Source organism: Athene noctua, chromosome 1 (assembly GCF_965140245.1).
Source record: "Athene noctua chromosome 1, bAthNoc1.hap1.1, whole genome shotgun sequence".
In the NCBI taxonomy this organism is placed as follows: domain Eukaryota; kingdom Metazoa; phylum Chordata; class Aves; order Strigiformes; family Strigidae; genus Athene; species Athene noctua.
In genome coordinates, this window is record NC_134037.1 from 140,988,405 (window position 1) to 141,005,855 (window position 17,451).

Below are 17,451 nucleotides of genomic sequence, written 5' to 3' on the forward strand. Positions count from 1 at the left end.
CCTAGTGTAGGCCTGTTTGGAAGAGGCAGGTAAAAGGGGACGTAATAGCTGTATGCGAATAACAGTAATGTCTAGAGAGGAAATGCATGAGATCCCTCCAAAACACAAGCTTGTATATGCCAATATATGTCCCAACAATTAGCCAACTTCTGTCAGGTTATTTTGTGGGAAAGGTTTGCTTGTTTGGGTTTTATCTGTTGAGGTTGTGCTTTTAAGCATCCTTTGTTTTGCCTGAACTTTTTTGAAACATTTGGTGTTGAGTTATGTTCTAGACAAGGCATGTGGCTAGATAAACTACCTGTCTCATCACGTATAAGACTCTGTTCCTAAACAATGAAATGTGCTTTGGTTGAATTGTTTCCTTAGACGTCCATTTAGACTGCAGAATTCATTTCACAGACTCTCTGGCAATCACTGTACACCTTCAGAACTCATTCCCAAAAAGGCAGAGTCCCTCTTAAGAGAGCAAAGCATTTTACTTTTGAATTGAGCATGGGAATTTCATATGAGTAATAAAATTGAAGAATATTTTGGTTTAAAATAGTCTTATTTCTCCTCTGTGCTTCACAAAGCTAGCAATCTAGTAGAACTTTGTGGAATTTTTGTGAAGTTCTGATACTGTCTTAAATTTGGTAAAAGCAAGTCTAGGATATCTCCAGAGCTCTATACAAGAGGATAATAAACATAAGGAAAATGTCCTTTTTTTTTTTTTTCCTTTTTTTTTCTTAATAATAAGTTATAATTTCATGTCTTATATTTTTAATTGAGACATGCAAATCTGGCAGACTGAAGTTGTATCATGGGCAAATTGGCAGTAGAATTTGCCTTGCATATAGACTGGTTATTAAATCTTTGGACTTGCCCTTTTATTTGGAATTTGTTCTCTTCTATTGAGTTTTTCTATCCTCTTGCAGCCACTCTGTCTCCTCTCAGGTATTTAGCAGCAGCAAATTGTGGGTGAGTGGGGGCCTTCCAAATCCTAGAAGAAAGGGGAGAAGAAATGGTTTTGCATATGCTTTGTGTCTCTGTGTGAACAGAGGAAGCTCCTTAGATGCTAATTGCTAAAACTTGTAATCAGACTGTGTCCAAAACTCCTCTGAAATTAGTGTTTAGGAGAATCAGCTTGTCTGATCTCAAATAATACACTAAGTTGTGAGACATGCAGAGGAATTTGTGGGATGGAGACAGATTTTAAATTTGGAAATGAGCAAGAACTCTTTGAGTCATAATGAGGTACATTTGTAAAGCTCTGTATGTGATATATTCATAATGCTGTGGTCTTATATTTGTTCTGGCCAGAATAACTGTTTGAAATTATACTGAAAGCTTCCAGAACTACTGAATATTATACAGAGTGAAAATAATTTCTTTATGAGTAAACTGTAAGATTAGAGAATCAAATATTTGGGGGCACATTCCTTCAAGGATTAATGGTGAAACACTCAGGTTTGGTTTATTTTTCCAGATTGAGTTCAGGGATTTATTTTTATTTTAAATGTAGAGAGTAGATAACACATTATATAGCAGTGGAATTACTGAATTCTCTATTATTTATAGAGAACTTGAAATCGAATCTTGGCTTTTATGGGTGCATGTGGCATATCCTTCAGATCACTTATAAGTCCAGTGTGATAGCAGTGAAGTGCCTTTTTCTACTAAGTGCAGAAGTTTGTTGGTTGATTGATTGCTTTCTATAAATGAGAGCAATTAATTACTGATAGAACATGTTGGGGTGGTTTTCTCCCTTGCCTGTGGAGTTTTAGTAGACTGAGAGGGGAATCAGGTTGTGAAAGCTGTTTAGAGTTAGGAACATCTAGTTAACTGCTCTTTCCTCAAGAAGCATATGGTGAGGGGTATGTCAGCAATAATTTTCATAGGGGTACATGATGTGACCTGCTGGGATGAAGGCTGGTCTTGCTGATTACCAAGGGCTGTGATGCAGCAACTGTGAGCTGTGCTGCCCAGCCAGCTTTTAACCTGCTTCTGCTCACACATGACAAGCTGCTCCTACAGCTTGTGGGGAGAGCGGGGTCTCCAGAAACCCAGAGCCACCACTCCTCTGTGCTGCTCAGGTGGCCAGCTTCTTGAGTGAGCCTGAGGTTATAAGGATCTGTCCTGCAAGCCTGGTGCTTTGTCTCCTTTATTTACTGAAAAGCCTAGTCTGCAGCAAGAGAAAGATGGGATGACATCTGTGATGATGGGCCAGGATTTCATTGTGTGCATATCCCTGTGGAGGAAAGAAACCCAGGTGTTGCAGAAGCTGTACTTGCCACCAGTGGAAATGGAGAGAAATTGCACTAAGATGTTTTAAGATGATGTGATGTTTTAATAATCTCACTTGAAGACCAAAAGGCAAGGGTTGACTTTTGATATTGTAAGTGTCTTAATAAAATAAATCAAGATTCCTATTTTGGAAACCTACTCAAGGGTAGACCATGCTTTAAATACTCTTGTTTGTGAAACTAATATTACGCTGAGATATTCCATTGTGGATTTGTGTGATGAGGTATCAAATCTGTCTGAACACTTGATGTGAAGTAAAAGACTGGAAAGTGTCATTGCTGCGTATCTCTTGGTTTATCTTTTTATTCGTTCAAGGCTGCCTTAGTCCAGACTATGTTACGTTATTTGTATTATAAGATTTGGATTTAGTTTTTGAGTCCTTACCCAGGCAAAGCAGCATTAATATTATAGGGTATGTGCCTGAATACAGGACTAGAAATTTGCAGAGGTAGAGAGCCCTTTGGTGCCTGACAAATTCAAAGTATTACTCTTATAGTCTGGATCTTTTCTAGAGCAAAATTCCTGCTAGGAACAGCAACAATTTGGCTGTCTGATTAAGGGGTCAGCAAAGGGCTCTTCTTGCTGGGTCCAGAGTAGCCAGGTGGGGTCTGCCATTCCCTGGTGCAGAGCACAGGGTTTGGGTGTGCAGGGGCTACCCTCTTTCAGTGGTGGGAAGAAGGTGAATAAAACCTCCTCCAGCTCTGCTGGAGCTGTGCGCAGCGCTGCTGGGTAACGAGGCCACTGATCTCCCACATGTGGAGCTGACTGGCAGCCGGTAGCTCAGGAAATGGCAGGGGAGCATCTCACTGCGTCTAGAGAAACTGAGAGCAGGCAGGGGACATGCAGATCCATGAGCCCTCTGGGGTTCCTCTAGGAGCTCCTTCACCAAGGCCTGTGCTTCTGTAGGATGCTTCAGTGTTAAAAGGGAAGTCTGCTTTCTTTTGTTAGCGTCCTGACATGAGGACCATGAGGAGGAGCGGGGATCAATGCATCGTGTTGCTGCCAGTTCTGCCATGGCTGCTCTTTGCGGCCTGCCTGGTTACCGTGAATGTGCATAGTGTACTCTGCAGCACTTTGATGTTTAGGAAGAGCTGGCTGAAGTGAAGGCATGGCAGAGGTAGGTCTCATCTGTTCTAAAAACTGCCCTAAGCCCCAACAAATCCAGGCACCTCAAAGCTTTCTCTGTGGTGCCAAAGCCTATAAACTACTGTTTTCTTTGGCCAAAGGTGTAACAAAAGGTTCCAGGCATAGATGGTTGCAACAGAAACTGAAAGAAGGGGGCGAAAGGAGCCAGGAGGAAGAAAAAACTAATGCAACAAAAGGAAGTTAAAGACCTCCCCCCACCCCCACCACTTTCCAAATCCCAGAGATAGGGGAGTAGATATTATGAAGCAGGTTTAGTTTCTAGCAGCTTGATCTTTGCCTTTGTGTGCACTTGGCTTTGTGTGCATTGATGTCCTGTTGGTAATTATCATTCTGTTGACACCTGTATTCATGATGACACCCCTATATCACATTTTCATCACAGCGTGAAATGTCGCTTTTTTTGCTTTTGTTTTGTTTAGTACTATGAATTTATCCCAGAATTGGAAAAAATAGACACTTCTCACAACACACAACGGGACATTGATAACATTGCAGCTTAGTTACTGATCCTATCTCAGTGCTTCCATCTTTCTCCTTCCTCCCACCCCTCTTTTTAAGCAGACAAGGTTTTCCCTCAACAAGCTGATGACAGAATAATTTCTCCAGGTTGATTGTTTGCCCCACATGATCCTCTGGAGATCTTCATACAAGCGGAGAGAAGCAGATCAAAAGGCTGCAAGAAAAGAAGAGGCAGAGGACTGAAAAAAGCCACCATAAAGATCCTGCTCAGGTTTCAGTCTGATGATGAACAGACTTGTAAAGTATTCTGAGACCTGTCAAATTTTCCCATCTAAAATCCAGACCTATTTTAAAAAGAATTTTCATAATGAGTGTCTCTTTTACCCCATCCGCAGGCTCAGAGTATTTTCTGAAAAAGTTCTGCAGGGCAGAGTCGTCAAGCACTTGATCACATGCAGGAGCACAGGATAGATGGAGTACAGCTGACTCAACAGCTACAGGGGATTTGGGTAAGTGCCCACCATGTCAGCCAACTAGAATTAACAAAAATATTGGTTAATGTCAAATTATTTGTTACTTTTTAAAGAAAATTCTTACTTTATCATCTGTCAGACAAATTTAACCTCACTGGGAAATTTTAGTGGCAGTTTGTTGGGGAAGAAGTATGCAGGGAATGGCTAATGAAAACATGAATGCAAATTAGCATCCACCTGTGAAAAGAGGTGATTTTTTTTTTCTTTTTTTTTTTTTATTTAACTTAGTTTTTACCTAAAGATACCCAGGCCAGACTCATGCTATTAATGTGAGGGGAGGAAGGTTATAAACCCCTTGCAGTGCTGAGGCTATCAATGTATGTCAAACCCACTCATGTTGCTTTCAGGAGGGAAACAATCAATTGCTTGAAGGAGACAATGTTATCCAACTTGTGGTGTCAGTCAGCCTGTTCCCACAATCATTGCATTGATGGAGGAAAATTTTGATAAGCGAGACTTCTTATCTGGTTCCACTGCAATCAAATGACATGGGTTTGCTCATTGGAAATTACATTGTCTTCGGTCACAAAGGTGACCGGACATGATAATTGCACCACCTTTGTTTATTTTTAAAGTAATAATAATGACAATATATTCTTGAATGAAGACAGTGGGAATTAGAAATCAGTTCTTTAGTTAAGCTGATGAACTGATACAGTCCAAATTGACATAGTTACTATAATTGCTTTGTGTACGGTGAGGGAAAACTTTATCATGGTCTAAAAGCAGCAGAAGATAGGAGTGTTGGCCCTGCTTGCATGCTCTTGATCAAAGAACGTTTTTACCAATGCATTACATTTTGTTCCAGCTAGGCCTTGAGCAGTACCCCTTAGGCTTGTTTTTAGAGGTTGGCTTGAAAATTACTTCAAACCTTGTTTTAAGTCCAAAATGGATATGAGAGGGATGAAACATGGTGAAAGAAGTGACCATAAGTGAATCCTTTCTATTTCACAATAGAAATAATTTTTGTTTTTCTTTTTAAGCATAAATCTAGGATCAGTGTAAGTGCTCTCTGATTTCACAGCATTTATGAAATTTGTTGTATTATGTACTTTGTTGACCAAGATATTAGCAGTGTTATTTACTGCAAATTTGTTTAACTTTTAAGGATTAGATAAGGCTGTACTGTACTGCAGCAGTACTCTACAGCTTTACTGCTTATTTTCTGTTACTAAAAGTAAGAAAATTGAAGTCATCATGGTGGCATAAACTGTTCCTGCTTTTTGTAAGGGAAGTCTTATTTTACTGGTAACTTTTCAAGCTGCAAACAGATGGCTGTAGTATAATCTACTTGCTAGTGACATCAAGCATTATTTACTGAAGATTTATATTTATATGGCTCTCTTCAAAAGCGTAAAAAAGAGTAATTAAGTAGAATGATACTCATTTAGATCTTTATCTGCCCATGTGACTGCAGGGCTCTGGGGGCAGGCAATAGGATTAAGAGCAACTCATCACTAGATCAGTGTGTTTGAATCCAGGCTGTGGTTAGAGGCAACTGAAAGCCGTTAGCGTGTGATGACTCTTCAGTGGCCTATATCAAATGATTTGATAGTTGCTGTAAATTTGCTAGTTGATGGAACCCCCATAATGATCAGTGGTCTGAGAAGGCAATCTGTAGACTGAATGTGCATGTGTTGAGAATGTGTTTCAGCCTAGGAACAACCTCTTCGTTCCAGGATTTAGGAACACTCTTTGTACACTCCTCGTACAGGGGACTCGATGTGACTGTTGCTTTTGTATTTCAGTCCAAGATGATCCTGGTCTTGCTCTTAGTGTCTCAGTGATTTTCAGATTACAGAGTCTCCACTAAAAGTGAAAGAGGAACACAATGTAAGCCAGCTGCAGTAGAGCAAAATTGGCCCTTTTTTTGGGTATTGGATTAATTAGCCAATGTCTTAAAAACACTGTAGTAGTGTTCATTACAGATACTTCTATATGTAATAGCCGGGTGCTGCACAGCTGGTGGTTACTTGATGGCTCTTGTTTTGTAATTGGGCAGTTTTAACTGTTAACTATAGAATTTTTTCTGTTTATAATATTTTGTAGCCAAAGTGAGAAGTGGAAAATGTTTTTATTTTAGTTTTAAGTGCAAGTCAGATACGCAGTGACTTTAGTAGGAGATCTGTCTAATTCAGTATGTTTCATGTTGAATCCACCAAAGTTACACTGAAGAATCTAACTCTGAACAGACAAGATTAAAGGAATGCAGAGCTAAGTGCAAAAAGTCAAATTATGTGGATTTTAATGATTAAAAGGAGGTCTTGCTTTGTTGAGAATTTCCAGCTTTAGGCTTAAATGGTCTTTTCAGATCACTGCAATAGTATCCAAATCTTATACTGAATTTCCTTTCCTTTTTCCTCAGGTCTGTTGCTGATGTCAAAGTTTTTCTGATGCAGTAGACAATATGAAGAGTGTGAAAGTGAGAGGAGAATTTGTCCAAAATTCTTTAATTCAGGTCCAAAGCTTTGACCATAAATCACTTTCTTCACACCTGTTTTCCTCTCAAATCTGCTCTCACTGCCAACATTCTGCACTTCATATCTGCGTGAATGTCCTCTGGGAAACAGTGGTTAATTCATGCAGGTTGGAAGAACGGAATAGAAATTAATCTTTCCCATGAGGCTCAGGAGATACGATTTTGTGCGTTTTTATATCTGGAACTTTAAGCTGATTTGTGTTTTCACATTTTTATTGAGGAATCTGTGAACCATAGAGTTGGAAACATAATTTCAAACATAAACTTAAAAATTTTAGTTTATCAAATACATACTTAGGTACTTTCATTGTATGATATGATGGGCATGATTTGGAAAACACTAGCATTTTCCTTAGGTTAAAATAAATGTCTGGAAGAGTTTTGGCAGTATTTTCTGTGAAATGCAGGAAGAAGGATCTTAATATCTTATTGAACTCATCTTTGAGACAGCAAAGCACGTTTTCTGACAGTATTTAAACTAAAATCCAACTTCAATCACTAAGCACAACTACAGTAAAAATAATACGGAACAGGGTGGGGGGAAGAGCGCATTTGAAGAATATTAATATTTCATTAGTGGATATAGGAAAAGATAGAATAACTCTGATGTTTACCTGCTATTCTGTGCTAAATAGTATATTGCATGACTTAAACAGCTATAAGTGATTAAGTTTAAATAGATCTAGTAAGTCAAGATATCTGGCTCGTTCAACAAATAGTTGTTTATTTTTTTGTGCTTTAATAACTGTATTTCCCTAATAGTCTGTCACCTTGGAAAAAGGTATTATGCTACTTTGTATAAATCTCTTGGAAATATTGCATATAGACATATTCTCAATTTGATCACATTTTCTCTTCTTACCTCATAAATGCGCAGTTGACTTAGTTGTTTTTCAGATGAGATTAAAAACTCTCAGTGCATCCAAGGATTTGTTGTAACAATGCAGACAGACATGTATACTAAAGTACAGTGTTTAAAAGATTGTTATGAATGTTTTGAAGTGTTAAAATATATATATATATATATTTTTTTTTTTTTACAGCTTATTGGCAATATGGTACACCCTACTCTTTAGGCAGGCCAAAAAAATCAGTCTCAGCTGGGGTTTTGTCTATCCAAGGCTATGAAATGAAGGTCCAGTTGGACCTATGCTAGTGTGTATCTCTTTAAGCACAACTTTTACTGAATTTCTAGCCTGAAAAGCACTGCATGGCTGTATGGCTTCTATTATTTACCCAACATACACATTCAAGTCTCACTACCAGTAATAAGATTCACAAAAAAAAGACACAGGTCTTTGGGAACCAGATCTAGGTTTTCAGTCTTTCAGTGTACAGCATGTTTTAGAATGGTTATTTCATTTCAATCCATAAGCAAGCTATGGATTGCTTCCATATAAATATTTTATGGTCTTGAATTTCAGTTTCCTGCATAGCATGCTGGTCAAAATTTGAAGTCTTTCAGATTAGAGTCTAGTGATTTTGGTGTGGCTTCCTTTTGTGGAAAATTTAGTATCTCTTTCTCAGTCCCTTTGGCTTTTTTATCCTGTGAAAGAGATTATTGTAAAGGACTGGAAAATAAATCAGAATTTTTAAAATCATAGAACCAAAGCAAAAGCTTTGTATATTGCTTTTAATAAACTGTGTAAAAAATTTATTCCCCAGTCTCATTTTTCTTGGACACTGTAGGCACACTGCTGGATTCACAAAATGTCTTGGCGTTGGAGACTTTTAGCTAAAATTTACTCTTCATTAGGTAAAGCTCCTGTTTGTTTCTGGTGGAAGTTTGATTAAGGAGGGACTCCAAGCTTTGACCCAAAGATGATGTAGTATGGAGCTATTCTAGGACTCTTGGTTTTAAACCTCAGGAGTTGAGTGGAAATACATGACTGGCAAATAAACATGGGTTATTCTAGAACCAAATAATGGATACTGAAGGCAACTCTATGCCTGATTATATGCATGTGCTTAATGTGTGGCCTTGCATAGTCCACAACTGCTCTTTGTGTTCTGAATAGCTACAGGAGAGATTAATTTACCTGTTTTTGTACATTCTAGGGTACACTGATTTCTGATGTTCTTATTTTTATTATTTCTTCATATATGTTACATTATTACATTTGCAAGATAATTTTGGGAACATAGAGTCTCTTCACAGGTTTAGCTCTATCATCAGCTTTAGTCCTCTGTTTAGGAAACTGTTGACCTTCAAGATATTCATGTGTGTGTCTCTGTATTTGTCATGTATATACATGTGTGTATGCATGTCTGCATATATATATTTTTGCAGGTTTTGCTTGGTGTCAGAAATGGGATGGCACTATGGAGTCTGAAATCAGAGAAATCTGTAAGAAAAGAAATTCTGTGTTTCAAAGTCTCAGCACCAAAGATTATCTACAAGCAGAGGGAAACTTTATGGTTGAAATGTGTCTTAAAGTTCTTTGCATCTGAGGTGCCCATTTTTTGTAACAACCCTTTTGAGAAAAAGCGGTTACTACCATTTGGTAGGCATGTCTTCAAAACAGATACTATAAAGATCCAAGTCCTATTTTATCTGCATCAGAAGAGTCAAGGAGATAAAGCAGAAGGCAATAGTGAAAACATGATCTGGATAATTACAATGGGATGTACAAGTTAAGGAGAAAGTTCCACTGAAGAACTTCAGGTAGAGAGGTTTTCTTTTGTTTTTATTCACTGGGTTACTTTTAAGTGACAGTGAATGATCTAATATGTGTCTAGAAGCAAAGCGGTTTGGGAAGACCTGACAGTAGTACAGTTAACGTACTTCACAACTATTCACAACTTAAGTGCAGGTGTAGAAGCAAGTGTTGACAGTAAGATGAATGTAAACCAAAAAGACAAGGAACTATTTTGTTATGAGATGACTCAGAAGCACTCATTCAGCTATATAATGATAATTTGAAAATATTTTTATGACTAAAAGTAATGTTTCTATTCCATTACTTGTAGAGACCTAATGTACAATGTTGGAGAGCATTTAGGCAGTTACTAGATATATATGAAAACACTTATAAATGTTCCACCAGCTTTATTATGTGCTTATCACATTTATAATTTTCTTTCATAAGTTTTCATTATTTCTATTAACTTTTTTCTTAAAGACTTATCCAGTCAGAAGGCATAAAGATCACCATATTATTTTGTGGAACTGCCACACCCTGTGAATGAAAGATAAGGAACAAGCAGTAGATTATAGGATGTATATAATACAGGATGAATATTTGAGATAAGTAATATACTCAAAGTCAAAACTGGCTCACAGATTAATTTCAGTAAAAATGTAGGGCTGAATCAGTGAATGCTTATCACAATTGAAAATTTTTGAAGATCTTTTTCGAGAGGATGTGTGAAGAAGATATATGAATGTTGGGTGATAAGAGAGGAAATAAGAAGGAATCTAGGTAGGTCAAACCACTGCTTCTCCATGAAACTAAATTCCTAAATTGGCTTCAAAATGGCTTTTGTCTAAATCATAAACATCTTCACTTTGAAGTTTTGTGGGGGTTTTCTGACATGGTGAAGTTTATGAAAGCAGGGATAAGGGCTTTTTAAAATGGTAACAATTAAATTGAGGACTGCATGTTGCAACTCCCACCTCTTTGTACTCTTCAATGATACGCAGCACAGAACAATAAGACCTGCAATGGCGATTCTACTGAATATGTAGACAACTCTGGTTCAGCAGAGGTTCGTACCCTGACTATTCTGGAAGTTTATTCTAATTTGATTACACTGAAACCTGGATATGTTGGGCTGTTTTTTCTTTGAATTGACTTAGAAACCTCCATGAAGAATAGTCTTTGAAATTCTTTAATTAACCATATTTGTTAGTTCTTTAAATCCCAAACTCTCTTTTGTCTATACCTGGCCTTTAAAGCTCTTTTGTTTTAGTAATGCTTGAGATGTTTGTCATGTGAACTTATTTCCATGTTAATAGAAGTCCTGCACACAGATTTTTACCTTCACTCCCAAATCAAGGGAAAGAACAGTTCCCTGGCTAAATAAAATACCAGACCTTGTTTGGAAGAAATCCTTAGAGGTGGGTGGAGGCAGAAACATTTAGAAATAAAATTATTTAAGTGACTGTGACAGGATTTTTGAGATGATTTGGGCATTTCAGTGAGACTAAGCACTACTCTGTGAACGTCATAAGCAAAGCATGGTAAATCATGTAGATATTAAGATCCTTGAAGATGCTGAGCATATAAAACCGGAGGTGAGGTCTGGAGAACATAGAAGAGGACTCTTGGTACATCAGTGAAACCTGGTATAGGTTTGTCAATTAAGAGTTTCATAGACAGAAAAGATCGTATTTCCCTTGCAATATGTGTTGGCCTCTGGAATCATGAAAGCCTTCTTAACAGTCAAATATATTTGCTACTAGACCAAAGAAGCACTTTTCTTTGGGAAAGCATCAAGAGCTGTGTTCCTTGAAAAAGGCTTAAAGAGTTGCATGGTAAATTGAAGAAAAAGGACAGATACTTTCTACATAAATTTGTTGACTTCTGGATTAAAAATCACCCTACTCCTGACACTTGCATAGTAACTTCCTTTTCTTGTACATGGGATTTTCATATCATATTCATGTAAAAGCTATAAGATTATGATGTTTCTGTTACTATTTTGATAAAACTTTTATGTTTTAGTATGGTACAAATCTTTTGGTTGGGATGCATTATACGTTCAGGGGACTTAAGTTTTAGAAATTTCTATTGAGAAATAAATTGCCAGAGAACTTTAAGAACAGGCTGGAAAAGCAGGAATGACTGCCTTGATTCTTGCTGGGGTGGGCAGATAGGTGAGGCTGGCCTCTCAGGGTGCTTTCTAGACCTGCAATTCACTTGAGAAATGAAAAATAATGCACGCTACTAACTTATTTAATTGAAATCAGTAGTAGTCAGCTCAAGTGGTGATGTGGGTTTGCATGTTGATCTGTATACAGATGAGTCAATAGCCAGAAAGCAAGTAGGACATTAATGGTTGTGTTAAAATCTGACTTGTTCTGAATACAACTAGAGAACTAATGCTATAAATACTTAATGTCTTAATTCAGCTTTGTTCCTTAGCAATCATCTCTCCTTCCTCTGAAACACAGCAGCAGAAGTTAAGCTTAATAATTAAAATTTTAGAATTTATTTTAAGTTTTGCTTTTCATCTAAATAACAGCCACAGCTTTGTCAGTGTCAACTTTCATTACATTCTTTTCAAACGGATTTTTTTTGGTAGCAGAAAATACTGTGGCAGTTAGAAAATTGAAGTCAGATTTAGATCTTGGTAAATTGCCCTTGATTTATACCATTGTAATGGACATCAGAAACCAGCTCATATACAACAGAACAGTAATAGCCACTTTATTGATGTAACTCTTGTACAAGGAGAGGTAAGGCTTCAGTACACTGGAGACCCGCCAATTTTCCAAAGGAAAAAATGTTTCTTTCAAAATGAAGTATGAATTTTTGTAGTAAACAAACAAACCCCCCCCACTACCTTACTTCTCTATCTGAGGGTAATGGAGAGGGTGAGGAGATAATGAAAATACAGAGGTTTCATAGCAACCCAGTTAGAAATTTTATTTTCTTTCTTATGTTTTCACAATTCTTCATCAGCATTAGAGCTGCAAGTGCTGTCAACCTCCACAGGAATCTAATGGGGAAGGAGTAGAGGGTCAAAGAATGCTCTCTAAGAGTTTTGTATCTACCTGAAACTAAAAGGAAGTTGCACTGTTGCGATAGGGCACACTTTGAGGAAGTTGTGCAGAACTTGCTAGCAAAACTGCTTTTGGATATGATAGCAAAAGCTACACCCAACTTAGAAAACATGGATGCTTAGCAGGGAGTTGGCGTTTCAATTCTCCATTTTTCTTCCATGTACTTCCAAGCAGAATTACACAGTGAATGGCTGGACATTTGGACATGCCTTTGACTTTTTAGCAGAGTTTGGCTCAGTGTTTTGTTGTAGGTAGTTTGTTTGCTGACAGAGAGCACTTGGGAGTGTCCTCTATGGGTCTGTCCTTCAACACAAGGTTTTAAATCCCAGGTTTGTGTACTCTGTGAGCCTGGTTTGAAAACCAGTGGAAGCAAAACTAGTGGATGCTTTTCTATTCATTTAAACAGACTTTAGCTCAGACCATTATGTAGCCATGAAAGATCCAGTTAAGAGTGAGGGTTTGTCTCAAATGTTGTCTCTGTGTGCTGTTGCCAGCTCTTCTCAGCAATGCGTGACAGCCACTTGCCATACCAGATGTGGCTGCATTTAGGTGTGCTGCATCTATGGAGTTTACAGATATTCTTTGTTATGTCCACTTGGAGGAAGGTGGTGATCAGCATCTCTGTATCTATAGTCTTAGAGAAAGCAAACTTCCTAAATCTTAGAACTGCTCAGTTCCTGTCTAGGCAAATGGGACAGTGTTGCTGCATTTTAGGTCCACATCAGCAGAGATATTTTCTAGGATTACAGAATCTTATTGATTAAAAAAACCCAACAAAACCAACCCAACAAACAGTAACACTTAGATTCAAGGATAAAATTCTCAATATTTTAGGATATTTTTGACAAAAGCATGAATCAGATATTTGTTTGGTTGTGCTAAATACCACAGGTATTATTACACCTTGGAGTTCTCCTCCCAAGGGGAATAATTACCCAAGACGCTAGAAATTCATGTGTTGTGATCTCCTGGTCTGGTTGCCAGATACAATTCAAGTAGATGAAAGTGTCTGTGCCAACTCTGTACAAGTTGCTCAGTGCAATTGAATGCATGCTTCGAAGAACAGATTTTTGGCAAGTAGATATGAACTGATTTTTATTCTAGGACCTTGAGCCTGAGAATTGCTCAGGAAGCCATTTATCTGTATGATTTTCGAGGACTTGGCTAAAATAAAACTACTGTTCTATCACATCTTTCTCAAAGAACTTTTACACTGAAATGCCAAAAAAGCTGTTGGAGTTTAAATATTTAAGAAATCCTAATCTATCAATATATTTTAGGGATTTTTTTTTTTTCCTTTTCTATCATCCTTGAGTACCTTTTTTTTTGGTCACAAGTTATGATTAAAAGCTGTAGAAGTTAATGGAAATTACACATTACTCAGAAGTAGAGAAATGGGCCCTGCTGCCTGTGTCCTCTTTTCCGTAAGCTTGTGAGCCTTATCCCCAGTTCCGTTGCTGGAGACCATCACCTCCCGAGTGGTTAAATGTCTGCAGTTAAGCGTCTTTAACACGATGAACAGATGTGTGTAATAACCACCTAATGTTTTGCTAGGTTTTGCAATGGAACAGGTATGGTTACTGCTCCTGCTGACGATTAAAGTGCTTTCAGTGGCTGCTCAGTTCAATGGATACAACTGTGATGCTAACCTCCATAGCAGGTTTCCTGGTAAGTGTTTAATAGACTTTTTTTCTAATGGCTTCTTTATTGTCTTGGTTCAAAGCAGTGCTTATTTTTAAATACAGAGCTTTAAATCTGTCTGAAGCCTGGGGGTAGAACTCCACATTAAGTGAGTGTTAACTATCTTTGTGACAATGAAACTCCTCTAATGTTGCATTTTACTTTCTTCTTAATTGCACAATGGGTCAAATTCAGCCTAGCAGTAATGAATACAACTCCCCCTCACATCAGTGGGGTTTGACCTGCACTTGCCAGAGGTCTGTTCAAGAAATTCGACAGAGGTCATGTTGTAAATGTTCCCTATAGATTTAAGAGTCTGAAACTTCTAACTGAGTTTTTCTTCATGTTTTATCTGGATAAGAGAATAGAATTATGTCCTTTTCGTGAAATAAAGAAATATATGTCTATTTTTGAGCAAAATTAAGTTGATGACAAAATTTAGTGCCTCACTTCAACATTATGTGCTTGGTTAGGAACAGGTGGAACAATGGAATGCATGATGTACACTCATGCCTCTGTGAGAAAATGGGAATTAAGTCATTTTGGGGACATCAGATGTCCGGTGCTGATAATACAATGAGAAACAGAAACGTAATTTCAGTTTTAGTGACACGTGTATCAGGGTTTACTCAGCTAAAGAATGCTTTTAGTCTCTGTTACATTGCTTATCCTTTCTGCCTCAGTTGTTTTTTGGTCAGAATAATAGTAATAAAAAAGGCTGTGACTACTGTCTTGCTCACATCTTGTGTTGCTCGGGTAGCAATTGAATTGAACAGTATAGTAATGAACTCTCGGTATAGTATTACGCTGTAATACCTTTCAGTGTTACTTTCTGAATAATAATAGTTTTGATCTTTTTCAGGAAGCATCAGCTCTTAGGAAACTTAAACAGACCGTGGGCTTTCTGCTGACTTATTGTTTCCTGTGTTACCACAACACTGCTAGGTGCTGTGTTGACATAAAGACCAGCAGTGGGTTTAATCCTTTTTCATAATCGATGTGAATATGAAGAGCAGAGAAGACAGGCAAAGGAGATCAAATATGTTGTCTCCACCCCTGACAAAGTCGCTGTTTAACTGAGCATTTCACAAACTACTTCTTTATTTCCCTTCTTAGGTAAAGGTTTTACAGGCTGGCCTCAAAAGTGTGGATGAATTGTGCCCACCTGTCTCAGATCTACCTTTCGTAGTTTTTCATGTAATTGTTTTTCTTTCAGGCTTCTTGAGAGGATTGCAACAGCTAGAGGGAGGTTTAGATTCCTCTTTTTGTGCTTTTAAAATTTTTCTCTGGTCATTTTTGTACAAGCCCGGTGCCAAGGTTTTATATTTGCAATGTGATACCCATGAATTGAATCCAGCTCGTATTGTGGGTATTTAGGGGTTTCTTGCAGTTCTGCCTCATAAAGAAGGGTCATATCAGATTCCATGTCTGCCAGATCTCAGGGACTTGGGAGAAAATCTGTTTAGGCTACAAGTAAATACTCTTGGGTTTTTTTAAGTAAACGCTAATCACCCCACACTGCTCGTAGCAGCTGAGAGTTCTGCTCTTTATTGTTTGTGATCTTGGGCAGTAAAGATTCGAAGGTTGGAATTTAATCAAGAGTACTAGTGCTGATTTTGAGAGGTAGGAAAGAAAAATATTTCTGCTTGTTAGTCATGCATTTGAGATGGAGATAAAAAACAGAATACCCTTTTGTCCCCAGATTTGATAGGTAGTGTTTTAAGTATGCAGAAGGGACTGTTATGTAATGGGCTGGGGCTAGTGGAGCTGAGTGAGGCTGCTGGAGCTCTGTTTTCTGGGTTCAAGAACCCCAGAAGATGGGTGAGAGACCCTCTTTGGGGAAAAGGGGCTCACTCTGGCTATACTTCCCCAGCACTTGGCTCAGGCTGTGGCTTTGAGGGTGCTGACCTCACTGACTTCAGAGTTCAAATGTAAGGGGAGTGGTGAGAGGTCAAACAGGAGAATGAATCAAAACAAGTGTCTCTCCAGGCTGAGATACTGCTCACAGAGCCTGGTTATGGATAGACTTTCTTCCTGTTACTTATTTGTTCCACATAAGAGATCTTTGTTGTTTTCAGCTGAAATTCCAAACATGGGACGAGAATGGACTTGCTGAGGTTTGTGGTGTGCAGATACCAGAGAAGCCATTGGTTTTGAAGTTGTCTGCTCTTTTTCTTTAAATATTGTTGAAGAACAGAAGTTGTCTTCAGCAAAGATGAGAAATTAAACCTTCCTAAAGGAACCTTGGATCTCATCCATTTTTTATTTGTTTGTGCTTTTATCAGTCATTGCTTAAGTGACTTCTTGCATAGGGATGGTGCTGCATAAATAGAATGATAAATAATCAGTCGGGACTTTTGCTCCTGCAGTTTGCAGGTTTGTTTTAGAGTGTAGTATGCAATAGCCATCAGGGATGAAGAAAAAAACCCATATTTGGTAGATTTGAAATCCTGTGACTTTTTTATACCAAAAACTACATGTGTTCTATGGAGTATGTAATAAGGTTAAATCTTGCCATCCTTCAGGGTTACCTGGAGGAAAAAAAGCTTAGTTCTGCCTCCCAATAAAGCATAGTTTTTGAGGGATGGAGTCATAACAGTCTGGCTATCTTCAGATGGGAAATGCATAGTTTTGATGCAGGGGCCTCTTGCTCTAAGTACATGCTGAGAACTTAGTAGAAGCTGAGAAAATATTGCAGCTCTTTCACATATCCTGTGCATTTTAATTCACTATCAAAGCGTGATTTGATTAAAGAGGAGGCTCATGCAGAGAAGCTGCTTTTGAACTACAAGTATCTTTGCATGCCTGTTCTGGTGGAATGACTTTTGTCAGTGGTATTCTGTGGAAAACTCTTGTCCTCTGCAGGTTTTTTGCTGCCTACTCTGGGGTGAGTCTTGGCAATGTTTGGAAAGGTACCACAGCAGAAGGGGGCAGTGGAGGTGTCAGCATTTGGCTCAAGTTGCCATGAGTCTGTCTTTGATTCAGGATGGTCTCTGTTGCTGTAGTATCTATGTACCTCTTGAGCTTTAACCTGTTTTGTATGTGATGCCCCTGTGAGTCCTGTTGACTATAGGTAGCTCATGTAGCTCATTCCTGTATGGAAACTCAGGCACAAAGAGGACATTATATTTAAGGACTTATCA

General features: G+C 38.1%; 1 protein-coding gene across 1 annotated transcript in view; it reads left to right on the forward strand.

Moving 5' to 3' along the window:
- ZPLD1 (zona pellucida like domain containing 1) overlaps positions 1-17,451 on the forward strand; it is a 155,101-nt gene that overhangs the window by 118,857 nt on the left and 18,793 nt on the right. The window contains exon 2 of the mRNA XM_074928351.1: positions 14,183-14,296. Within this exon, the coding sequence (XP_074784452.1) occupies positions 14,191-14,296 (106 nt within the window). The 5' untranslated portion in view covers positions 14,183-14,190. The remainder of the gene's footprint in view (positions 1-14,182; positions 14,297-17,451) is intronic.